Source organism: Mustela erminea, chromosome 12, assembly GCF_009829155.1.
Source record: "Mustela erminea isolate mMusErm1 chromosome 12, mMusErm1.Pri, whole genome shotgun sequence".
NCBI lineage: Eukaryota > Metazoa > Chordata > Mammalia > Carnivora > Mustelidae > Mustela > Mustela erminea.
In genome coordinates this window covers 2,796,335-2,821,698 of record NC_045625.1, presented here as the reverse complement: position 1 = coordinate 2,821,698, position 25,364 = coordinate 2,796,335, and the positions used below count along the sequence as shown (strand labels likewise).

At 59.4% G+C, this 25,364-nt stretch overlaps 2 protein-coding genes across 4 annotated transcripts in view; both read left to right on the top strand.

Moving 5' to 3' along the window:
• Positions 1 to 2,017: 2,017 nt before the first annotated feature.
• NACC2 (NACC family member 2) overlaps positions 2,018 to 25,364 on the top strand; it is a 62,437-nt gene continuing 39,090 nt past the window's right edge. For 2 of the 3 annotated variants that reach the window (XM_032307241.1, XM_032307238.1), the window contains exon 1: positions 2,018 to 2,155. The gene's annotated coding sequence lies outside the window, so the exon portion shown is untranslated. Of the gene's footprint in view, positions 2,156 to 9,973; positions 10,633 to 25,364 lie in introns of those variants that run through there. The other variant, XM_032307240.1, reaches the window with a different exon arrangement.
• On the top strand, positions 10,639 to 18,088 carry LOC116570321. Its single transcript, XM_032307243.1, has 2 exons — positions 10,639 to 12,710; positions 12,933 to 18,088. Exon 2 carries the CDS (start codon positions 13,002 to 13,004, stop codon positions 13,905 to 13,907), a length of 906 nt encoding a protein of 301 aa, XP_032163134.1. The 5' UTR covers positions 10,639 to 12,710; positions 12,933 to 13,001; the 3' UTR covers positions 13,908 to 18,088.

Genomic DNA, 25,364 nt, shown 5'->3' with positions numbered 1-25,364 from the left:
TCTCGGGCTCCTTTCTGCAGGAAGCCTGCTCCCCCTCCAGCTTCTGTTCCCTCCCCGTCAAATAAAAAATCTTTGTAACAAAATAAAAAACAAAATGTGCTCCTGCAGTAGACTCACACCCAGATGCCCAGAAACAGCACCGAATCCTGGTAGTTACCCTTGGGGAATGGGTTTCTGGTTCCCTGTTGTCTTTTAAAACTTCTCAGTGTTTTCCAAATGTCCTCCATTAAAGAAGAAAGACTTCCTTTGATATTTAGAAAACAAAGTGAGGGAACCGATCGGAATGTGCGAAGTGTGAATCAGCTCCCCAGGTGAGCAGGGTCCCCCAGGGAGTGGCAAATAGAGGTCGCGGTGCTGTATTCGCTGCCTGCTGGGGGGCGGTCACCCCTCCAGACCTTCTGTGGGGCCTCATGGGCCACCAGGAGAGGACCTCAGTGGCCTAGTGGATGGCTTCTGTGGCCTCACCCTGGGCTGGAAGTGCCCATAGACTTGTCTGTCCCTGCTCACCATGTCATCCATAGAAGCCCCAATCTCCAGGGGGCTTGAGGAGAAGGGTCAGGGCTGGGGGGAGGGATGCGGGGGCGGAGCTGGGGGGTTTGTGTTTTCACTGCCCAGTTGGTCCAGAGCACTTAGGAGCCAGCGGGAATCCCAAGGCTGCAGGGGTGGCCTGCAGGCACCCAGCCCCCAGCCCCCACCTGTTCCAGAGCCTTCTGCAGACAGCTCCTGGGTGGAGGAGCTCCTGCTGGAGGTTTACCTAAGTCTCCCTCACCTTGCACCTCTGGAGCCACGTGACCACATGCCAAACCACTTGACTGTGTCTCTAGTGGGTAGAGAGAGGCCCCCTGGACGCGACAGACTGCCCCATGGGGTTGGAAGGGGCAATAGGCTGCACTGGTCTGGAGGTGAGGAAACCGGAACCCTGTTTGGGTCTGAGTGGTGATCTGGGGGTGTCATACTCATCCTGCCAGAGGGCAGGGCAAGGCAAGAGTGAGCTGGCGGGAGGATGTTTTTGTGCAGACCCGCAAGTTGGGGTTGGTGGTCTGTCTATGATCAGGGTGAAGGATCCGGCTTGAGGTTGGGACAGAAGTACTTGGACCAGCTTCTGACCATTGTCCTATGAATGACCTTGGCTAGCTGGCAGGGCTTTAGCCCTAGCCTCTGACTCCCAAGGGGTCTAGAACATTCTCTGGGAAGGCGAGTGGACACCTTGTTCTCCACGCTAATCTCCTCCTCCCGACCCCATGCTCAAGATCACTGTTCTGGTACCTCCCTCATTTTCCCACGAGGACCCTTGTGGGAGGGAGGGAGCCACGCTGCCTCTGGCTGAGGGGACCACTGTGGCCTGTCCTGACCCCAGACCCCAGATTAGGATGGGGGCGACTGAGAAGGGGGGCGTTCGTGGGTCCCTTCTGATGTGCGGCCCGTTTTACTCAGAGGCGCAATTCTGTCCACAGGAACGAACCTCGGACAAACTTGGAGCCGCAGGGCTGGGAGGGGAGCGGGACGGCCGGGAACGCATCCCAGTAGTCGCCAGTGTGCCCGGATCTCGCCAGGCCTGAAAGCAGCCCGGGGCAAGTTCCCGGCGCGAGCAGGAGGCTCCGGTGCCCGGCGTCGGGTTCGCCCAGCGGTGCTCCCGCATCCCCGCCGTCCTGGCACGCGCTCCCGCCGGCGCCGCCGCTCGGTGCAGGCTCGGCCGCCGCAGAGAGGGGGCGCTGCGGGGCCCGGGACCCACCCCCCCCACCCCCCGCTGCTAGGGTCCGTGGGGGGGTCGGAGGGCGGGGGTGGGGGAGGGCGTGGGTCCGGCGCGGGGCGGGACGCTGGGGGCGGGGGACGGAGGGTGGCGCGGAGGGGCCAAGGACCCCCGCCCCCCCCCGCCCCGCCCCTCGCCCCGGGACGCCCCGCGCCCCCTCCCCCCTCGGGCGCCTTCACCCGCGCGTCGCGGCTCCCACCTGGCGGCGGGGCGCGCACCCCCAGGGCGGCGAGTGCGCGCGCGCGGCCGGCGCGCTGTCCCTTTAAACGGCCCGCGGCGCCTCCCCGCGCCCCGCCCGCCGCGGTGCGGCCGGTGCTGGGCGAGGCCGGAGAAAGTCCATGTGAGCCGGAGCGCGGGGACGAGACTTCCTGCCGCCGCAGGCCGGACCGGGCCGGGCGCCCGCAGGTACGCCCAACTTGGCGCCGCCGGCCGGGCCCCGCCGCCGCACTTCCCGCAAACTCCGCGGCGCGCCCGGCCGCCTCCTGCCGCAGTGCCCGCCGGCCGCCCGCAGCCCAAGTTCGCGCGCGCGCCCGCCCGCCGGCCCGGGGAGGCGGCGGGGCCCGGCCTGGGGAGGCGCCGACCCGCCCGCGCCCGCCCCGAGGGGGGCTGCGAGCGGGGCCCCGGTCGCCTCCCGCCCCCCTCCCGGCCGGCGGCCGCGGGGCCTCGCTCGGGACGCCCGGCCCCCGCCCCAGCGCGCCGCCCCGGCCCGGCCCTCCCGCGCGCCGAGGCCCGGGGCCAGGGTCCGAGAACGGCCGCGCTGCTGCGCATCCGCCGCGCCGGCGCCTCTCCCTCCGGGTCCCGGGGTGGGGTGGGGGGGCTGGCTTGGGCGTCCCTGCCCCCCCCCGTCCCTCCCTCGTGCGGACCCCGGCCCGGGGAGAACCTGAGGGCCGGCTGCCCCGGGAGGGGGCTCGCACCTGTCATCCGCGGCTCGGACCCTGCGGAGCTGAGGTCTTGGTGCTCAAGCCCCTTATCCGCGGCCCTCAGAGGTGACCTCTGAGGCCGCTGCCCGCGCCCACGCCCATGACCCAGGGGGACGACCCAGGTTCTTCCGAAGTCTGCCGCGTTGGGGGGTGTGTGTGTTGGGGGGGGTCATGAGGTCAGAGGTCACCTCCAGGCCCCTCTTCCGGGCCTCTTAGAAGTTTGGTCTTAGGGCTGGTGATTGCCAACTCTCTCCTGCCGCCCTTTAATTAAACTGTGGGCTTGCAGGTGGTAGGTGTCCTGGGGCTGGCCTTACAGGCCGGCCGCCCTGCGCCCGCCCTCCTCCTCCTCCCTCTCGGTAGCCTCCAACTCTGAGATGATGCGCGCCATAGGCAGTTGGGCTCCTCCTCTCTAGCGGTAATTCTTGGGGCTCCCTGAGCACCCAGCTGTGTGTCTCCTGGTAGGCGTGTTCTAGCTGAGCAAGTCCCCTGTGGGGGAAGTTGGGGGGGGGCAGTGGGCCCCGGAGGCCGGGGTCCTGCCTGCCCCCAGTGTGCTGGCCCGGGAGGAAAGCTGCTGGTTCTCTGCAGTCTGTAAGCTGGGCCCCTCCCCAGGCAGAGGGGGCAGAGACCCATGCGCTTGCTTTCCCCCCCCCCCCCCCCCCCCCCCCGCCCCTGCATCCTGCACCCACAGGCCGCCGGCCCACCCTACTGACTGGTCTGGTCTGGTGTGGTTCCCTCCGCAGTCTTCTCTCTCCACCCCTAACCCTTCCTCCTCCTCCTCCTCCTCCTCCTCCTCTGGAGCCCCTGAGCACCGTCCCCTCCCCCTCCAATGTGCCCAGAAGACGGCAGCAGGGGCTCTCTGCACTGACTCGCCTGTAGTCTCCTGAGGAAGCCGGTGACACGGCCTCTGTCACTGGCTCTGTTTCACAGGTGAGGAACCAGCTTGGCATGCAGCAGCCAGGCAGAGGGTCAGGCAGCGGGCGCTGCCTCCCACCTCCCAAAGAGCCACCTTGTGGCTACTCCTATGGCCCCCTGTGGTGCCTGTCCCTCCCAGGAGGTCCTTTGGCATTTCGGTAGGGTCATTCCACTGTTGGGTGGCACCTTGGTTGGAGCCGGAGCCAAGGAAATAGGAGGAGGAGACCCACGGTGTGGGGCCCCGGCTCTCTACGTGAGCCTGCCTGGAGGAGCACACGACACCAGGTATCACTTGTCACCTCGCCCAGAGGTCTGAGCTCAGTAGCCACACCCAGGGCAGAGGCGGTGCTGACCAGAAGCCTGCTCTGCCCACCCCCTCCTGCAGCCCTGCAGAGTTGCCCCCGCTCCGGCGCCCCTGGGCTGCACGAGACTGTCTCTGGGTTCTTTCCCTGGTTTCCAGCTCAGTCCCGAGCACGCGCGTGCCTCACGGGCCGGGGTGTCAGCACAGGCTGGGCTGGCATCTGCAGCCAGGGTTCCTCGTGAACCTTGGCCTCAGGGTCCCACCTGCCTGCCTTGCGTCCTGGGCTACGGTGGGCCTTGTACCCACCGGGGTCAGGAGATGAGAATTGTGGCGTTGACCCTTTCCAGAACTTTCCCAAGGCGCCACCCCACACCACGGCCTCTGAGGCCTGCGCTTCCTGGAATGCAGAGCTGGGTGTGGGTGAGGAGGGTCAGCACCAGGCCTCCAGTTGCAGGCCCCAGCACTGCCATCACCAAGGGAGAAGTCTCCATGTCCTGAGGCCTCGCTCCCGGGTGCCCAGAGCTGCCTGGTGCGGGCCCTTTCCACCTGGGTGTCCCCTGTCTGGGCTCTCCCTGCACTCTGTTTCCCGGAGCGGGGAACTGCAGGGGGTGGGAGCAGCCCCCCAGGCTGGGGGCAGCTGTGGTCAGGGTCTGTTGAAGCGTAGCCCAAAGGCACGAGGTGGCTCTTAAGGAGGCGGGAGGCAGCGCCCACTGCCTGACCCTCTGTCTGGCTGCTGCGTGCCAAGCTGGTTCCTCACCTGTGAAACAGAGCCGGTGACAGAGGCCTTGTCTCCCGGCGGCGTCCTTGGGAGACTTAAGTGACAGTCCGTGCCCAGAGCCCCTGCTGCCCTTCTCTGGGCACCTTTGGGGGGTGGGCTCTGGAGGAGAGGAGGGGGTTGGAAGGGGTAGGGGTGGAGAGGGAAGACCTGGGGAGAGACCCACACTACCCCAGGCCACACCAGGTCACGGCCTTCACCCCGGAGCACGGCACATGTGCAGTGGGCATGCTGGGGAGGTTTGGCGGAGGCTAGGATCCGGGGATGCCATGAGCTGCCTTTCTGTTCAGGGTAGTGTCAGCCACTTGGTTTCTGCCTGAGGCTGGTCTTCCAGGCCTGGGCTTTTGGAAGGGAGCAGGGCTCTGTGATGTGCTGCTGCTGCTGGGTGTGGGGGGTCCCAGGGCAGGGGCAGGCGCAGCTAGTCTGAGCTGCTGCTGGGAGCGGCGCCAGCGCTCAGCCGCCCCACTTTGGGAGGTCCAGTTGGGGCTGGGGTCTGCCTGGGGCTGGGGAGTGCCTCGGGGCGGTTGAGGGGTGGCTGGGTGGGGCCTCTTGCCTGCCCTGGCCTGCAGGGTGTCCCGGGCCCACCCGGAGCCGCTCTCCCAGCACCGAGCTACACCGCTGCCTGTCCTGCTCCCGGCCAGCTGCCCAGTCTTCCCCGAGATGAACAGTTGGGCTCTCGGGTGCTTCTGCAGCTCAGCTTGGGGCTACAGCCCGTTGTCTGTTCGGGTCTGCACCTCAATTCAGGGGTGTGTGGGCCCCACCCTGGGAGCGGTGGGCGAGGTCTGTGTGGCCGCGGGCTGCCGCTGGGCTGCCTGAAAAGTCTTGCTCCTCCCTCGGGACGGAGCTCCAGGGACCCCGCGTGCAGGCCGGGGAGGGCAGTGAGCCCTGCTGTCCTCAGGGCAGGGCAGGGCAGGGATCCTGGCGATCTGGACTTCTCCTAGTGGACGCTTGCTCTCACCAGGCCTGGCTCTCCGGCTCTTCTGCTTGGCCAGGGCTCCCTCCTCGTGTCTCCTGCGGCTGCTGCCTGCCAGGAGCTGGGCTTCCTCCGTCGTTACCTCTGGCCTTTGTGCTTGCGAGTTTAGGTTTTGGAAGTGGGGCCTTGGATGGGGGTCTGGCGGGCTGTGGGTGGACACGGAGGGGTCTGGAAGTGGTCATAGACGTTTGGGATGTGAACTTTGGAGTGAGGCTCGCTGGTGGCCGCCGTGGTGGTTAGCGCCTTTTGAGTGGGGCAGTGTCCTTGAGGGCGGGGGCAGCGGGAGCACATGGGAGTGGGGGAAGGAATGGAGGGGTCTGACCATGACCCTGGGCTCTGCAGGCCCCTCCCCAGCCCTCTGCGGTGCATGCCGGCTGGCCCCGGCTCCAGCCGATAAGGCCCGGGGGCCTGACACAGTGGCAGGGGCTCTCCCAGGTCACATCCTGCCTGGCGCTGTGTGACCTTGGATGCTCCGCGCACCCTCTCTCTGCCCCACCCTGGCCTGTGTGTTTCCCTGTGAAGTCGTAGCTTCCTTGTTTGCTCGCCGGCTGAAGGTGAGCACCGGCCTCTGCCTTGCGCCTCTGCAGGTCGGGCCCAGGGCCCTGTCGGGACGCCCCTCCCTGGAAGTGGGCTGGAGCCAGGGAGGGGCACATGTCCCTTTAAGGGGAGGCTGCTTCTCCTTGGCTCTGGGGAGGACGCAGGCATACTTGCCTCCGGAGGCCTTGTTCTCCGTCCCAGGGGGAGGAGAGGCTGGCCCCGGGTCTCTGAAGGAATCTGCCCCCTCCCCCTCGGCCTGGGGCCCTGGCATCCAGGAGGGCACATGGCCATGGATGGGCCCCGCCCAGCGCCTGCCTGTGTGCTGGGGAAGCAGGCAGGTCGGGGGCGGGACCGTAGGGGCCTGAAAGTGCCCATATATAGTCACGGGGTTTGAGCCGAGTGTGTCTGTGAGCTGTGTCCCGGGCCCAGCCCCCTGCCCGACTCCCAGGTCCCCCGGAGGGAGGCCTTGCCTGGGGGTGGGGTGGGCTGGGGGGTGTTGCTGAGAGGAGGTGGTTTTGGGGTGACACCATCGTGCAGAGCGGCGGTGCTCTGTGAGTGTTTGTTGATTGCAAATAAAAATCTCCCGAGCCCTCCACAGTCAGGACCAGGTGCATCTCTAGGAACTGTCTTTGGGAGTTGGATCTAGCGCTCTGTGGCTGCCACACCCAGGAGAGCTGCCCGGGCTCCTCGCCTGTGGGTGTTGGGGGTGGGACGCCCCGGCTTGGGCCCCACAAAACCCTTGTGTTATGCCCCTAGATGCCCGCTCCCCATTCCCCCAGCACCAGGGCTGCACACTCTGATGGCTGCGTGCTGTGGATGTCATGTCCCTCCTGGTCCGCTGGACGCTGATGGGAGCCTGGACTGCGGGGTGGCCCCGTGCCTGTGGCTCGGGAGCAAGAGGACGTTGCCCTGGGTGTTTCTGGCCTGCAGGCTTTCCCGGGGCTCTCCGGCCTGGCTTCTGGCTTCTGCCCCTGCTGTCTCCTTTCTGTGCCCTGTCCCTGCCCTGTGCCAGGAAGGGAGAAATACCCGCATTCCTGACTTCTGTGCCGTTAAAATATCACAATGTTAACATAGTTCTGCTCATTTAATTTAGTTTCCATTGCGGTGCCGAGTGCCTCTGAAATTGAGCATCCCCATACTTTTGTTGTGTCAGCAGTTTTTTCTTCCCTTTTTTTGGGTATAAAACCATTAGAGAGGCAAGATTAAAAAGATACATTACAATTAAAATGTTAATGAAATCTGCATCATACAACTTTTGGAGCCCTTTAGGCATTAATCTTGCCTCTGTCATGTCCATTAACTTCGGCTAAGCTTGTTCCACACTGACCCCTGCTGAGAGATTTGTGCTATAATTGGATTTTTTTTTAATAAAAAGGAAAAAAAAGGCTTTTAAGAAAATAAAGGTTGAGTGGTGGCTCTGGCTCCTAAGCGAAGGGAGGGGGAAGCAGGGAGTACACAGCCTCCCCCTGGAGGGCTCCCCCTCTGAGCAGGGTGGGGACCCCTGCCCCCCCAGCTCCAGCGCCCCCGCAGCTACCCCAGGGTCCCTCAGACCAGCCACTCAGTGGTGGGTGGGTCCCTGGGACAGGACGGCCTCCCCGGGGTGTTGCCTCCTCTTTTGGGGCAAGGGTGTGCAACAGTCAAGGCTAAGCTCACCTGCTTGGGGAGAGGTGCAGAGCCCAGATGCTGGGTTGGGGGGGGGGTCGGGGGCATCGCCAGCCAGGCCTTTGGTGGGATGAGGAAGGGCCGCGGGGTGGGCACCAAAGCCTGGGATTTTCTCAGGATTGTGCATCCCCGGAAGGCTGGCCTCCTGGGCACTGGGGTCTCCAGCAGGAGGCTGGGGCTGGGGCCTGTGGGGAAGGGGAGCCCCTCTGGCCTCCTGTCAGGGCAGTTGGGATCCCTGGTCAGTGTGGGTGGTAGGTGCCCCCACGGAGTTCTCTGTGTGGACTCGCCCTGGGCGGGGGCGGTGCCACAGCTGGGCAGGGTGCCCCGGCCTGGGTGAGGCGGGGGTCCGGGGTGGCCAGTGGCCAGTGGCGTCTGGGTGCAGCCGGTGGGGCGGACTTTCCCGGACCCCAGTGCTGCAGTCACAGCCGTCACCGGGAAGCTGGTCAGGTGGTTGGCAGTGGGGCTGCTACAGACAGATTTCATGTCTGTGTGTTTTTGCAACACCTTTCTATAAAGGGAAACATAATTTAAAATATGATTACTTAGTGTTGTAACAGCCGCCTCAGCGCTCCACGCTATGCCGAGATCATTATCAGAGGCTGATATTAACTTGCAAAGAATATTATGCAAATTGCCTGCTGGCTCCTCCGGGAAGCCTGCTCCCGGGATGGGCGTGGGGCACTGGCCAGTGCCTCCAGGGGGACACTGAGGGACACCAGGAGCAGGGGCAGCTCGGACCTGGTGGAGGCTTCAAGGGGCATCGTGATGTTTGCGGAGTGCTCATCGTGCTTCCCAGAGGTCCCTGGGATCCGTGCAGACAGCCCCGTGGTGTGGTTCACTGTGGCCGGATCTGGGAGGAGCTGGACCTGGGGGTTCACGAGCCCCAAGCAGTTGTTCCCTGAGGGAGGGACTGAGGTCACAGACCCTTCCCCCCACCCCATGTCGCCCCGCCCTGCCCTGGGTGCTAAGGCCGACTTAGCACCCTGGTTCAGCCCGGGGGTGGGGTTGGGGGGTCCCCCCCACTGCAGTTTAATGGCTTCAAGGTTTCCTTCCAAGTTCCCTCTCCCCGTGTCTGGAATAAATTGGACAGAGCAAGTTTGGGGTAAAAACACCCCTGATCTCATGGGGCAGACAGTGTCCACCTGGAACTGGAAGCCTGGTGGCGCCCCACAGCCTCAGGCCCCCCGTGTTTCCCGTGAGTGTGGTCACAAGTGGGCAAGGTCAGGAAGGCAGGGACCGGGCCAGGGGTGTGTCAGCCCCCCCACCCCCAGCGTGGACAGAAGGCTGCCTCTCCCCGGGGTCATACGGCCAGGAAGAGGACTGGATTGGAAGCCGCTAGGGCTGGACAGGACTAGGACCGTGCCCAGGATACCGCCAGGGCTGTCCCTGGGCTGCGCCCCACCAGTAGCCGCTTTCTGCAGAGTCTGGGTGTGTCATCTTGGGATTTCTGAACCCCGTTCCTCACTGTGCTGCTGTGGGACCCGAGATAAACACGGTGGCCTCCCCGGGCCTTCGGTTCCCCACATGTAAAATGGGGAAGAGCTTTGAAGAGACGCAGGCGCGAGGCACATCCCCCTTTCTGGCTGCCGGGATGGTGATGGTTGGGGCAAATTGAGGCTCTGGCTAGAGGGCGGTCCCCGGCCTGCTGTTGCCCCCACTGACCTGGTGCTTCTCTCTTTCCTGCAGAGATCCGCCCCCTCACCCCCCCAATTTGTAACTGCTGCTCTGGGGGTTCCCTTGGGTCCTGTGGGCTCCAGGACGGGAGTGATGTTTGTGTTGGGGGGGAAGTCAGGCGGGCAGGGAGGGCATGAGCCGTGTGGGCACCCGGTGGGTGTGGCCCCTGCAACAGCTGACCCTACCCCTGGTGGCTTACAGCGACATGAGTTTGTTCTCGCCACCGTTCTGGAGGCCAGAGCCCAAAGTCGAGTGGGCCCGGCTGGGCTGGTTCCTTCTGGAGGCTCAGGGCCGAACCTTGGCCTCTCCCAGCTCCTGCTGGTGCGGGTGGGCCTCGGCCTCCCTTGGCTTGTAGCCCCGTCCCTGCTGTCTCTGCCTCGATGGTCACACGGCTGTCCTCCCTCTGTGTGTCTGTGTTCAAATGTCCCTCTTCTGATGAGGACACCGTTCACGGGGGCCGGGCCCGCCCTAAGTCCACGACAGCATCGTCTCCGTCCTTAACTGATCACGTCCGCAAAGACCCTCTCTCCAGGGAAGGTCCTGCTCTGAGGCCCGGGGTGGACGTGAGTCCAGGAGATGCTGTCAGTCCAGTGGGTGGGGGGTGGGGGGTGGTCACAGAAATCCTCCCGTGCCTGGCGGCCAAGGGTGGGCTTACTGAGACAGGCCGAGTGGTTCTGCCCTGTGCTTGCCTGGGAAGGTGGGCATCCAGACACAAAGACAGTGGCCACTGCGCTGACAAGTAACGGACGGTGGGGCCGAAGGGTCAGTATCAGTTGGGATGTCTAGAAGGACCTTTGTTTTCGGGACTGAAGCCGGGGTCGAGGGCAGGAAATGGGGCCGTGGGCGGAGGAAGAGTTTCCTGAGACAGTGTCTGGTTATGTAAGTTTCGGGACAGGAGGCAGAATTTGTGTTAATTGTTGTAACCTAGTTTAGTTGGCCAGTCTCTGTCACGTGAAGGGCCAGGAAAGGCGTGTCGGTCACAGAGGAGTCCTCAGGGCTGGGCCTGGCTGTGTGCTGGCTCCCAAATGCGGCACAGACTGGGGCCACTGGGGCCCTCTGGCCCGTCCTCCATCCCCCCAGAAGAGAAGTGAGCTCCTGAAGTGAGGGGGAGGTAATCCAGGAGAGGAGGTGGGTCCCCAGAACGGGCTGGGGCAGTGGGATGTGGGAGCAAGAGCTGGTGCTGTCCTTGGGGTCCACACCTCGAGGGGCCCCCCCACTCCTGGGCCCAGGACTACAGGAAGTCGGTGGCTGGCTCTGGAGAGATGAGATGCGGGCCTTGGGGCCTTCCGTGGTGGAGGAGCAGGGTCCCCGTCTCTCCCCACGCCTCTCCAAGCCGCGCAGACCCACCTGGGCCAGGCCGGGCTGCAGAGTGAGGCCCCCGGGTCGTGGGGGGCTGCCCAGTGGTTTTGCTGTCGGTCTCTTGTCAGATTCTTAGTAACTCAGGAAAATGGAAAGGAAAGCAACTCCTGGAATGATTTGACAGTAAGTTGCCCTGAGTGGTCACCGCGTGCCGTGTGCGCGGCTCCTGGTGGAGTCTGAGCGCGCCAGCCCGCGTCGCCCCTCGCAGCTGGGGCGGCGCTATGGGCCTGCGGTCCAAGCACAGGCCGGGGCTGCCTTCAACATTGTAATTCAGAAACATTCTAGTTGCTTATGTATACATTTTGTCATTTTAACCAGTTTTAAGTGCACAGTCCAGGGGCGTCCGGCCACTCACACTGTCGTGCGCCGTCCCTCTGTCTGTCCCCTCCGTCCGTCCCCAGACCGTGGTTCTCTGCCCAGACTGGACTGCGTCCCGGTACACACAGGCCCCCTTTCCCAACTCCCGCCCCCCAGCTCGCCCCCGCCCCTCCCCCAGTCCGCAGCCCCAGCCTGCTCTCCGCCTCTTGAGTCTTTTTCTTCCTGCTCTCCCTGTGTTGCGGGAAACACAACATCGCGTTTGCTATCTTGACCGTTTTTGAAGTTTCGTGGTTCAGTGGTGCCAAGTGACCGGCCACTGTCCACCTCCGGGACTTGTCCTCAGGCAAGTAGGAAACTGGTCCCTGCCAGACAGCAGCTCCCTTCCCGGTGTCTGTGGGTCCCACGGTCCCGGAGCCTCACGGGGGCCGATGCTGTGGCGTTTGTCCCTCTGCGTCCGGCTGCTCTCACGGAGCGCGGTGTCCTCCTTCACGGAGCACCGCGTGGGCTTCCACCTTCTAGGGCTGAGCCACGTTCCACGCCGTGGACGGACCACGTCCGCTTGCCCATTGCTCTGTCGATGGACACTTGGCTCATTTGCACGTCTGGGCTTACCGAAGAACGCCGCTGTGAGCGTGGGTGTGCTCTGACGTGTCTGAGCCTTCCTGTGTCTCTTAGGCTCTCTCAGTCTGGAACCTTCCATGCTCTTTCTTGGCTCTGGAATCCAGGCCGGTTTTGCAGAATGCCTCCCAGCCTGGCTTTGTCTGAGGCTGATGTGCGGTAGCCAGCGGGCTCCCGGCAGTGCATCTCGGGTGGGGAGGCCGCAGTGCGTGACTGTCCTGTCTGCCGGAGGTGGCCTCATGTCATTGGGGGACACTCTGTCTGCTCCGTGTGTTCCCACAGGTGAAGGGCAGTGGGTGCCCTCCACCCGTGGGCTCATGCCGCACCCCCCCATCCTGCCTCTGGCCACGCTCCTCTGTGTGTCCCCAGCTCCTTTTCAGGACCCCCTTGAGCCGGTGAGACCTTCTTTTGACTGGACTGACCACGTCTGCAGAGACCGTGGCTTCAGTAAGATCACATCGTGAGCCGGCAGTGCAGGGGTGAAGGCCCTGTTCTCGGTCCCGCCATGCCACCACCTCACTCTCTCCTACCCTTAGTCTCAGAACAGCAGAGCTGGCCCCTGACCCCCTGAGCAGGTGGATGTCCCTCCGTCCCTGGTTGTGCCTCTGACCTTCCTCCTGGGCTCCCTTCTTCTGGGTGTCGGGGAGGGTGGTCTCCATCTCTGGAGCAGAGCGGGGGGCCCGCAGGGTTTCCAGCCTGGGATCGGGCCAGCACATGTGGAATCCTGCCCTGGAGTGGGGCCGCCAAGCCTGGTGACCGTCATGTCTGCCCAGCTTAGATGGAGGAGAAGGTCCTGTAGCTGGAAGACAGGGCCATTGCTCCTGCACCAAGATTTGATGGGATTGAGGCAGTCAGCAGAGAGTCCTAGTCCTGAAGGGGGCCATACACGAAGGTGAAGTTAGCAAAATAAAATTAGCCACTCTTGGGCGCCTGGGTGGCTCAGTGGTTGAGCTGCTGCCTTCGGCTCAGGTCATGATCTCAGGGTCCTGGGATCGAGTCCCGCATTGGGCTCTCTGCTCGGCAGGGAGCCTGCTTCCTCCTCTCTCTCTCTCTCTGCCTGCCTCTCTGCCTACTTGTGATTTCTCTCTGTCAAATAAATAAATGAAATCTTTAAAAAAAAAAAAAAAAAAAAAATTAGCCACTCTTGGAAGACATGTTTCTCTTTGGGAAGAAGGAAGGAAGCCAGCACCTAGGGCTCGAGGATGGCCAGCAGGACTGCTGGGCTGCCAGCCAGCCCCACGGGGCGCGTTAAGCCAGGTGCACAGGACAGGGGGCTGGGGCTCTGCATGGCCCGCCGGCCGCCGAGGGGCACTGTGCACCGTGGACCTGTCTCTAGGGCTCTGGGAGGCCCAGATCTTCCCACTGATGGCCCCCAGGGGTCATGGTGTTCTCAGGGAGGTGCTGCCCGGGCCAGGCTGGTGCCTCTCCCTGACTCTGGGTGCCGTGCTCTGGGCTTTATAGGCAAGGGCACCCCAGGTTGGGGTGCATGTGGGTCAGCCTCCCCCGGGGTCAGGCTGCTGTCCCCAGTGAGGCATTGGGAGGAGACAGGAGCCCTGGTGTCCAAGAGGTCCAGCCACCAGCTTAGGGCTGCAGGCCGAGGCCGGCTCCCCTTGTCTCAGACACCTGTGGCCATTTTAGGAGGGGACCCCCCCCAACAGAGGGGCTGGGCAGTCACGGCTTTACTTTGGAGTTGGCCCGGAGCTGCTGGCTGGGGGGTCTCTGGAGAGCGTCTGATACTCCCCTCATTTTGTGGAAGGGACAAAGCTGAGCAGGGGATGGTGATGACCGTCCCCACTGATGGTTTTCTTGGGGTCCCAGGGTGCTGCTCCAGGGGGGCTGGGGTGGTTGCCGGCTGCCCGCCCAGCCCTGCCCCCGTCCCGGATCTGCCTGGTTACATGGGCAGGTCCTCCGGCCAGGCAGGCAGGATGAACGGGGGGGGGCTGCTGCCGGGGTCAGGATGGCCCCCCCCCGGGACCCTTAGGAAGTGGCGGGTGTCCTGGTCTCGGGGGGGTGGCACAGTGGCGACTGAGGCCACGGCCACAAGGTGGGGCGCCCCTTGGCTGGCCGGCGGGTATTCCTGGTTTCCGTTAGTCCTCCCTGTTTCTTAACTGCGCTTTCGTAACAGTTATAACCGAACGGAGCCACGGGGCGGGCTCGTTCGAGCCCCAGCAGCTGTGATTACATTACAGTCGCTGATTTCCAAGAAGCCCCACGAGGGAATTCGTTCAAGCCCGCGGTGGAGGCGGGCGCCCTGCAGGTCTGAGATGACAGGCCTCGAGATGCCATCCCTGCCCTCTAGACTGCCACCAAGCAGGGACACTGTAGGGACAGAGGCCCCCGCCAGCTCCTGGGGGCGACCATATCGGCAGGTTCTCGGCTAACACACAGGCTGACCCCGTCTAGCCTCTGCTCGGAGCCCCTGCCGGGGAGCTAGCTGGCCTGGGGCTCTGGCCACCTCTCTCCCTCTGCGTTTCCAGTGGCTTAGGGGCCTGGAGGTTCCCCAGGTGGGCATCTGGGTCCTGAGTTTGGTTCAGTGTCCGCCCTTGGGAACTCTGTCCCAGGTTCCTTGTCCTGGAATAGATGAACACGCGTGGCCACATCATGTCTTTTCCCCCGAGACTGTTGGAGATCCTTGACCTTGGGCTGTGGTGTTGTAGGTCAGCCCCTTCTTTTTGTTGGAGCAGCCACCCGTGAGGTTAGCCATCCCTGGGAGGGGCTGTCCAAGGCCGTCCCCACGCACACGGGCTCCTGCTCACGCCGCTGGGCCTGGGCTGGGGGCTGCTCCTGGTGGAAGCGAGACCAGTGGGTTTTCCTGGTGCCTGCCTGGGGCCCAGAAACGCTGTTCTTGCGGCGATTGACAACACAGCGGTGCGGTTACTCACTTATTCTTGAAGGTATAAAGTCAGTTTTACACTCATGCTGGAAATGGGGTCTGTTCACCTGTCACTGACGTCCCGGCCAGTCTGGGAGGCCGTGGTGCCCGCCCGCCGCATGGGGTAGGTGCTTTACTGAGTCTTGTGGCGGTCCAGCTCAGGTCTGGGTGGCTGTGCTCTCCCCGAGCTCGTTCTGCCTGGGAAATCAGAGGGCCCCGACTGTGTCTGGAGAGGAGACCCCACCTGGTCTGCTCTCTGCCCCCCTAGAGTAAGGTAAGTGAAAGCCCCACACAGTTTCCTTTGTCGGCTGCATTCTGCACAACCTGGGTGGGGGTGGTCTGTGCGTTTGCCATAGAGTTGATGACAGTTTAAGAGCCCAGTGCGGTGGGCTGACTCGGGGAGAACCGACCACGCAGCTTTCCCCGGACGGAGCCCCCCAGGGCGGCAGAGGGAGGGAGGGCCCTGTGGCCGCAAGTGGGACTCTACTGTGCCTCCGCCTTCGTCCCAGAGGCCACCCTGCTTCCCCCTTTTCTTGCTTGCTTTCTTGCTGAGGCAGGAGGGCAGGCCAGGTGTCCCTTGTCCAGGCTGTACCTTGACGGGTCAAAGGCTGAGAGCCAGGGAGCCGGGGCCCACCCAAGGGTGTCCTGGGCAGCCCGGGGTCTGCAGGCTCTGCCCCACGGGAGCCGAGCCGGTGTGAGATGTCCCCTGCGAGAAGCCAGACGGCCACGCTGGTAGCTGGTCCCATGGGGGAGCTGGCCGGCTGGCCTGGCCCCGTGTCCCCACAGGCTCCTTGTGGCCCTTGGCCCTCACTGTGGCTCCTCGTGGTTCCTCGTGGTTGGTCTCATCCGGGAGGAATGCCCAGACATTCGAGTGGGTGGTTTTCAGGTTCTCTGCCCTAAACTGATAGAGTGTGCACTTTGTTTTAAAAAGCCATGATTGAAGTCAAATTAACATATTTACCTTCAGTGCTCCCAGGGGAACCGTTAGGGATCGGGGAGGTGGTGCGGCAGCGGCGGGCACAGTGACGGTGGCTGGCGGCGGTGGCGCCGGCTCTCCGGCTTCGGGGACAGGTGCGGGTCCCGTGCTGACCCCCGGCCTCCCCACTGCGTCATGGCGTCTCCTGGGCACCCTGCCCCTGGAGGAGGTGGAGACGGACTGCGCCCTGGCCCCCCCACCACCTTGGCCCCCCGTGCCTGGGCCCTTGTCCCACTTGCATTTGGCACTGGGGTGGGTCCCTCTGGCCCATATGGCCTTGGTGGCTTGTGGCCCAGGAGCGCTTAGTCCCGGAGTCCTGTCTGGACCAGGAGGCCTGATACCTGCCCTCGAGGTGCAGGTCCGGTTCCTGGGCCAGCGAGCCCATCCCTTCCCGGCTCAGACCCTCGATTTCCCGGTCTGTAAGAGGAGGATGGGGTGTCGCTCTGGAGCTTAGGTAGAAAAGCCGGCAGGACCTGGACGTTGCGGCCACAGGCGGTACAGGGATCATTGAGCCCCTGCCCCTATGTCAGCTTTCCCCGGGGGACATGGAGTTCTGGGGTCTTGGGAGTTTGGCTGAGGGGGTGGCCATCCTGGGGAGCCCCCCCGGCTGCGGTGCAGGGTGGGGGTGTGGGGACGCAGCCTCTGGCCCCCCCCAAGAGTAATTTTTAAGAAACGCGTGCATGGATTGCTGAGATGACTTGCAGAAATGTTCCTCGCAGAAGCGGGGATGCAGTGACATCACGTACCCGACTTCCTGCCCTGAAAGGCACGGTGTGGGGCATGGAGTGCTTGGCGGCTGTCCCCCATCCTTCAGTGCTCAGGCTGCGGCGGTCACCTGCTCTGTTAGGCGCGCCTGGCCGTACAGAAACGGTCACGGATCCTGAGTGCGGACTTGGATCCGTTCCTCAGCAGCTGACACACAGCTGGGTGTGCAGGGCGGGGGGAGCGGAGAGTCCGGTCAGAGCGCCCTCCCGGACCCTTGTCCCCACAGCCCACCTGCCAGCCCGCCGGGCTCCCAGCACCTGGATGGGTTTGCTGGTGTCGAGCCTCTGGTGAGGGCGTGAGGCGCGGCTCCCTTTACTCTGCGCCCCGGCCATCACTGCGTCCCCGTGGGCACCTGTTGTCCTGGACGTGCTTGCTGGACAGGTATCCCTTGGGGACTCCCCCGTCTTCAGCAGCTGATTTGTTGTGGGCTCTGGGGTTGGTCCTGCTTGGAGGTGCTGGCCGGCAGCCTCTTCCTGGGGCATGGGGGGTACAGGTAGGTGCCCCCCCAGGCCTTGCTCCGTCTCCCCGGTGACTAACCCTGCCCTGCCTTCTGCTTGGTGCCTTTGGATGTCCCCCCTGGTGTCTGGTCTTGGCTTGCTCCCCCCTTCCTGCTAGACCGGCTGTGGAGTTCTTGAGATGTTCTGATCGCAAGTCCTTGGCTTTACAGGTCCGGCATGTGTCTCTTCCTCCTTGTTGGTCCTGTCCCCACGCCCGTCTTTCAGATTCTCGATTTCTGTGTAAGGCGGTTTACCAGCCTCTTCCTTAATGGCTGGAGCTGTGTGTCCTGCTCGGGACCTTTTTACCAAAAGCCACGTGTTTCTTCTGTGCCTGACGTTTGACTCTTGCACCTTTCACACGGAAGTTTGACGGATTATTAGTTAAAAAATTTTAAGGGTGAAATAGATGTGACATAAAATTTATCATTTTAAGTATTTCTAAGTGCACAGTCCGGGGGTGTGAGCCCGTTCACACCGTTGGGCACCCTCCCTCCGTCCATCCCCAACACGTGGTCATCTGCCCACGCTGGACTCTGTCCTGTTAGACATTGACCCCCGCCCCCGCCCCGTGTCTGTGGGTCCGACTGCCCTGGGGCCTCCTGGGAGTCGATCCTTCGGGGTCGGTCCCTCTGTGCCGGGCGGACCTCACCGGGGACCACGTCCTCCTCGTTCACCTGTGGTGTAGCTGGTGCCAGGATTTCCTTCCTTTTTAAGCCTGAATTATGTTCGGTGGTGTGGACGGGAAAGCTGGTTCAAAGAGCATTTGAGGAACTGAGTATTTATAGTATTTATAGTCACTGAAGAAAGAATGCTGGGGTCCGGCTGTTCAGTTAGTTACAAAATTGCTTAATGTCCCCAAGGACAAGAAAGCCAGAGCGTTCAGGGTTCTCTTTGCTCCTGGACAGAAATCATCATTTGTGTCTTTTTCGGGCACAAGTCTAAGAGCCGACACCACGTGGTCTGGGGCATAACGAACATCAGACAGCAGGTCAGGCGGGGGATCTGAACTGACCCCTGCGTGAGACCGTCCTGGAGACCGTCCTGGGTGCGCCTGTGGACCCTTCCCCCGTCCCACGGGAAGGGCCCACGGTTAACCCTCTGCTGTCTTTCCGAGCTTCGGAAAGTTGTTCTTAGCAGGACCCTTTTGTGCTCCTGAAAGATCTCCAAATACAGTTTTATTTATTTATTTTTTAAACTTTAAAAAATTTTATTTATTTATTTATTTGACAGAGATCACAAGTAGGCAGAGAGGCAGGCAGAGAGAGGAGGAAGCAGGCTCCTTGCTGAGCAGAGAGCCCGATGCGGGGCTCGATCCCAGGACCCTGGGATCATGACCTGAGCCGAAAGCAGCGGCTCAACCCACTGAGCCACCCCGGCGCCTCCAAATACAGTTTCAAAAGGCGTGCGTGGCTGTGTTCCGTCGGCTCGATGGCACGGGACGGCAGGGGCCCCCGATGGATACACTGACCGCCCCAGGGCCCTGGTGCGGGCAGCCCGTGAGCCCCAGCAGCCTCGCTGACGGCGGGGACCGTTGTGCTCTCCTCACTCGCCCCCCAGAGCCCGCGAGCCTGTCGGTGTTCCGGAGACCCGCCTGGGCCTCGCAGTCAGCCCGCGCAGTCACCTGTGCAGCGCGTCAGGGGCGAGGGGACAGGCTCCGCAGGGACACTGCACATGGCTCGGGAAAGGGCGAGCGGCCCCGGAAACGGGGAGCAGCCCGGGAAGGGCACTAGCGTCTGAGTCGTGAGACTGGGGAGAAGGCGCTCGCGCAGGGCACCGCGTTCCCTTGGGAATGTCCCCACCCCGTGTACAGAAGAGGGGCTCGGGGCTGGCCTCCGCAGGGAGGGAGGGCTTTCGGGCCCAGGATTTCAGGACCAACACTCAGGTTCCGCGTCACCCTCCCTGTGGTTGGTGTAGGCCTCGGTCTGCAGCCTGTGTCCCCGTGGATGGAGAGGTGGCTGGACGCTGGGTCCCCTTCGTGGAGGTGGCCATGTGGCACACCTCCTCGCAGGTCACCCGCTCCTGGCCAGCGACTTCCGGGGAGCAGAAGCCCCCGCTGATAAGCAGGGCCGGTTCCTCTCCCGGGGACCCCGCAGCGCCAGCGGGACGGATGGGAAGGCCTGCGCGTGGCTGGGGTATGACGGCTCCCTCCCCAGAGGCAGGCCACAGGTGGCAGTGAGGAAAGGGCCGGCCGGAGCTCCTGGAGGGCCACGAAGGAGGCAGGCTCAGCCCCGGAGCGAGCTGTCTGCGGGGCAGCTGGGGAGGTGGCGGGGAGGCTCGGGCGCAGCGGGAGCGCCGTGGGCCCCGAACCACACGTGGCGGACAGAGGCTCGTGGGAGCTACAGAAGAGGGTCTGGGGGTCACGTCGGGGGAGGTCCAGCTGTGGTCACTTTAGGCTCTGATTCGGAGGAGACGAAATCTGTGTCGTCAGGGGAGACCCACACTCTACAGAGCAGGACAGCGCCTGGCTCTGGCCGGGTCCCCATGGATCGAATAATCCTAAATGATCTTAGAAATGATGAGCACCTTTGCAAGGAAACTTCGCTGCTTTGGGAGAAAAGAACTTATTTATTTATTTATTTTTAAAAGTGTGCATGTATTCTTTTTTTTTAAGATTTATTTATGTATTTATTTGACAGAGAGATCACAAGTAGGCAGAGAAGCAGGCAGAGAGAGAGGAGGAAGCAGGCTCCCTGCTGAGCAGAGAGCCAGATGTGGGGCTCGATCCCAGGACCGTGAGATCACGACCTGAGCCAAAGGCAGCGGCTTAACCCACTGAGCCACCGAGGCGCCCTGCATGTATTTTTTTTAAAGACTGTATTTATTTGTCAGAGAGGGAGTGCACAAGCAGGCAGAGAGGCAGGCAGAGGCAGACAGAGAGGTGGGGGGAAGCGGGCTCCCTGCTGAGCACGGAGCCTGATGTGGGGCTCGATCCCAGGACCCTGAGATCGTGACCCTAACTGAAGGCAGCGGCTTAATGACTGAGCCACTGGGCTCCCTGAGAGAGAACTTTAAGTTAAAAAACAAAACAAAACAAAAAAACAGTCAAGATCTCTCCACGAGGGGCAGGGGTGGGGGGGAGGGGAGACATGCCTGGGGGGCTCAGTGGGTTGAGCCTCTGTCTGCAGCTCAGGTCACGATCTCAGGGTCCTGGGATTGAGCCCCTCACGGGGCTCTCTGCTCAGCGGAGAGCCTGCTTTCCCCCCACCACCCCTGCCTGCCTCTCTGCCTGCTTGTGATCTCTGTCTATCAAATAAATAAATAAAATCTTGGGGAAAAAAAAAAAGATCTCAACGTGATCCATGCAGAACAGCCAGAGCTGCTCGGAGGGCTCTGCGTGGGGGCTGCAGGAGAGACGCGCTCGGGGCATCCTGCTGGAGGAGGGCGCTGTGGGTGCAGCCCCGCGGCCGGGCTCATGGAAGTGCGATGCTGGGCCGCCCAGGACTCCCAGGACCTTAAAAAAATTCTGTTCTGTAATAACCCACCAGAACAGAGCAAACTTGCCAACGTTGTACTATCCCGTGCCTTCTTCAGTGACTACTGACAGGCATCCCGAAGCAAGGGAAAGAAGGGTGTCTTCCAGCGGCCTCCTCCGGCTCCCCGTTTCTCTGTTTTGTCCTCTGTCCCTTTCACACTGGAACAAGCCGACGTTGGACGTGAGATGACACGCCTCTTCCCCTCCCCCCATAACGGAAGCACCCCGCTCAGTGTCCTTGCGTCCGTAGACCCGCGTCGGGGCCGAGCGTGTCCTGTGCTCGGACACTTTCAGACTCGGTGATGACCTTCTCTCTGGCAAAGGGGCTGCGGTGAGCAGTGGACCTGCCCATCGTGCACCGTGTCCCAGCACCGGGCAAAGCCAGAGCACGCCCCCCGGGAGCCCACACACGTACACACACCCACCCACGGTCGTCCCAGTGCCTTTCACACCTCGTCAGAGTGGCCGGGAACGAGCCCATCGCACCCGCGGTGAGTGAGGTCGGCTGAAACACCTGCTTCCTGGTCGCCGTCTCGGTCGTGTGCAGCTGGCTGGACACGGCTGGACGGTATGGAGGCTGGACACGGCTGGACGGTATGGACAGTGGTGCTCCGGGATGTGGAAAGGGGCGATGACTCTGGAATCCTGTTTTATGCTGGCACCCCAAAACCAACACAGTCACTTTTTTTTTTTTTTTAAAACTTTGTGTTTTGAGATGTTCCTAGATTCACGTGCCGCTGGGAATGGTCAGAACAGAGAAACAAGGACGTTGTGTAACCCTATATGGGAATGTCATTTGATCACAAAAAGGAATGGGTGAATTTTACGGTATATGGATCGGATCTGGCCGAGTGCACTGTCCCCAGGAGACGCGTGGGGTCCCTCCAGCCCCGGTCCCGTTAGCCTCGGGCGGCGACCACCGCGGTCTCTCCGGTCTCTCCGGTCAGCCCTCTGTCTTCCATCCTTACCGGCATCTGGTGGTTTGGTCGTGTCTCTCGTGGAGGCATTCATTTGCGTTTCCAGTTGGCTGTGAAACCTTCCGCGCACTTGTCTGCCGTCTGTATGTCCCGTGCTCTGAAATGTCTCCGTGCCTTCGGCCGATGTTTAGTCGGACTGTGTTTTCCTGTCGAGATGTGTAGCCTGTGTACTAACCCTTGGTCGCGTATGAGACCGTGCCGGATCTTTTCATTTTCCTAACGGTCTTCGGCTGAGCAAAAGTTTAAAATTTTGATAAAGTCAAGTTTACGAGTTTTTGCTTAGGGAAGCACGCTGTGTCTAGCCCTAGATTCTGGAGTTCTTCCCCGGTCCCCTTTTCTCGTTTTCATTCACATGCAGATGTCAGTCCATTTTGGATTAATTTCGTACACGGTGTGAAGTCCAGGTTCCTTTGGTTTGCCTCTGGGTTTGCACTTGGCCCTGCACCATTTGCTGGAAAGACCGGCTGTCCCTCACTCACTTTGCTTTTGCATCTCTGTCAAGGGTTCGTTGGGCTTTTTTGTGGGTCTTCAGGGTTCTCTCTTCTGTTCCCTGATCTGTCTCTGCCTTGTCTCGCACTGTCTTCATTACCTGTAGCTGTCTGGTAAGCCCTGAAATCAAGCAGCCTGGTTCCTCCCACTGAATTCTTCTTAGAAATCGTCTTAGGTCTCTTGGGGGCCCTTGGTTAAGTGTGTGACTTCAGCTCAGGGCATGATCGTGGGGTCCTGGGATTGAGTCCTGCATCGGGCTCCCTGCTCAGTCGGGAGCCTGCTTCTCCCTCTCTCTCTGTCCCTACACTCCCCCTGCTTGTGCTCGTTCTCTCTCATATAAATAAGTAAAATCTTTAAAAAAAATTCTTAGTTATTTTAGTTCCTTTGTCTTTTCAGATACATTTTAGGTTAATCTTGTCTGTTTGTACGAAAAAACGTGCTGGAGGTTTGGTGGGATCTCATTAAACCTGAATTATCAATCTGGGGAGAACTCTTTGGGGGAGAATCTTTCCGTCCATGAATATGGTATGTCTCTCCATTTACTAGGATGTAGGTTTCTTTCATCGTCGTTTTGAGGTTTTCGGCATACGAGTCCTGTACATCTTTTTTTTTTTTTTTTTAAGATTTTATTTATTTATTTGACAGAGAGAGATCACAAGTAGGCAGAGAGGCAGGCAGAGAGAGAGAGAGGAGGAAGCAGGCTCCCTGCCGAGCAGAGAGCCCGATGTGGGACTCGATCCCAGGAACCTGAGATCATGACCTGAGCCGAAGGCAGTGGCTTAACCCACTGAGCCACCCAGGCGCCCCATCTTTTGTTTTTATTTACATGTCGTGTTTTTAAAAAACTCTACTCCCTACATGGGGCTGGAACTTAGAACCCTGAGATCAAGTGTCATATGTTCTACCGATAGAGCCAGCCAGGCACCCATTACATGTAGATTTTTTTTGAATGATCATAGGTTAGTATTGTATTTTTAGTTTTTGGTAATTAATAGTATATAGAAATATGATTGTTTATGTTTTATCTTATAACCTTGATGAAGCCACTTACTAGTTCTAGGAGTTTTTTTGGTGGACTCCCTGGGATTTTCTATATAGACAATCCAGCCATCAGCAAATGGGGACAGCTTTATTTCTTCCTCTCCAATCTGTGTGTATTTTCTTGCCGTATTGTGCTGTGTTAAGAGTAGTGAGGGCAGATGTCCTTGCCATGTTCCCCCATCTTAAGGAGAAAGCACCAACTGTAGGATTTTTGTAGATGCTCTTCTGTTAAGTTGAGGAAGTTCTCAGAGTTTTTATTGTGGGTGGATGTTGAATATTGTCAATACTTCTTCTGCATTGAATGGTATGTTCATGTGATAGTGGGTTACATTGACTGATTTTAGAATATTGAATCAGCCTTGCATCCATCCCTGGAATAAATCCCACTCGGTCATGGTATATAACTTTTTAAATACATTACTGAATTCTGTTTGTTCATATTTTGTTAAGGATTTTGCATCTATATCACAAGGGACATTGGTTTGCTATTTTCTGTCTTTGTGACATCTTTGTCTGGTCTTGGTATCAGGATAATACTCATTTCATAAATGCATTGGGGAGTGCTCCTTCCTTCCTTTTCTGTTTTTTGGAAAAGATTGTGTACAAGTAGTGTCAATTTATCTTTTGATGTTTGGCGGAATTCCCCAGGGCAACCGTCGGGCCTTAGGGATTTCTTTTTTTGACAATTTTTAGAATTTACAGATTCATTTTCCTTAATAGTTAGAAGGCTGTTCCGATGTTGTGTTCCATGTTAGGTGAATTGTGGTAGGTTTTTATTCCCTTAGGAACTGGTTATTTAATTTATGGTGTTGGGTTTAGGTGTATGAAATTCTCATTCTTCTTTTTGCATTTGTGGGGTCTGTAGTGATATCCCGTTTCATTCCTGATACCGGTAATTAATCTGTCTTCTTTCTCTCTTTTTCTTTGTCGGTGATGCGGGAGGTTCGTCAATTTCATCGACCTTTTAGAAGAACCAACTCCTTGTTTCATTGATTTTTTTTTTTTTTTTCTATTTTCAATTCCGTTGATTTCTCTCTCATTATTTCCTCGGAGTTTATTTTGCTTATTTTTCTAGGTTCTTGAGGAGAGAGCTTAGATTATTGATTTTCTTTTTCTTTTTTTTTTTTTTTTAAAGATTTTATTTATTTATTTGACAGAGATCACAAGTAGGCAGAGAGGCAGGCAGAGAGAGAGACAGAGAGGGAAGCAGGCTTCCTGTGGAGCAGAGAGCCCGATGCGGGGCTCTATCCCAGGACCCTGAGATCATGACCCGAGCCGAAGGCAGCAGCCCAAACCACTGAGCCACCCAGGCACCCCAGATCATTGATTCGAAATTCTCCCTTTTTCCTACTGTAAGCATAAGTGCCATACATTTTCCTTTCGGCTCTGAACTGGTGTTCCACACATTCTGGTATGTCGTATGTCCTCGTCACTTGACCTCTTGAGACTTCCTCTGACATGTGGGTGACTTTGAGGCATATGTGTTTCTTCTTCCAGATGTCTGGAGATTTCCTTAACATATCTGCTAATGCATTTTTTTTTAATTTATTTTTTTAAAGATTTTATTTATTTATTTTACTGACAGAGATCACAAGTAGGCAAAGAGGGAGGCGGCAGGAGGGGAAGCAGGCTCCCTGCCAAGCAGAGAGCCCGATGCAGGGCTCCATCCCAGGACCCTGAGATCATGACCCAAGCTCAAGGCAGAGGCTTAACCCACTGAGCCACCCAGGTGCCCCGCCGATGCATTTCTAATTTGGCTTTATTGTGGGAGAACACACGGTGTGATTTCAGTTCTTTTAAATTTTTTGAGATTTGTTTCTTGGGCCAGGATATTGCTCATCTTGGTGTAGGTTCCACAGGCACTTGAAAAGTATGTATTGTACTGTTGCCGGGTGGGCGGCTCTGTTCCATGCTCATCCTGTTAGTTGACTTTGGTTCTCAGTACCTTGGCTGATCTGCTGTCTGGGGCTGTCTGTTGTTGAGAGAGGGTTGTTGAAGTCCCCAGAAATAATCATGTATTTGTGTTTCTTTTTTAGCTGTTCTGTTGTCTGTACACATTGAGGATCGCTGTGCCTTCTGGGTGGATTAACCCTTTGATCCTTGTGAATTGTCTTTCTTTGTCTCTGATGATTTTCTTTGCTGAAATCTACTTTATTTGATATAAATATCATATCTTTTGACTATTTCTGCATGGTTTATCTTTTCCTGTCTTTTCCTTTTCAAATGGCCTGTATCATGTTTGAAATTGAGTTTCTTAGAGACAGCATATGATTGGATCTTGTTTTTTCATTATTCTGCCAATCTCTGTTCTTTTAATTGGCATATTTAGGCCCTATATATTTGATAGAATTATTGATATGCCAGGGCTTAAGTCTGCCATTTGATTTTTTGACGTGTGTGTTTTGTCCTTTTGTTTCTCTGTGCCCCTCCCCAGATATTAAAATTCCATTTTGATGTATCTGTAATGTTTTTCTTT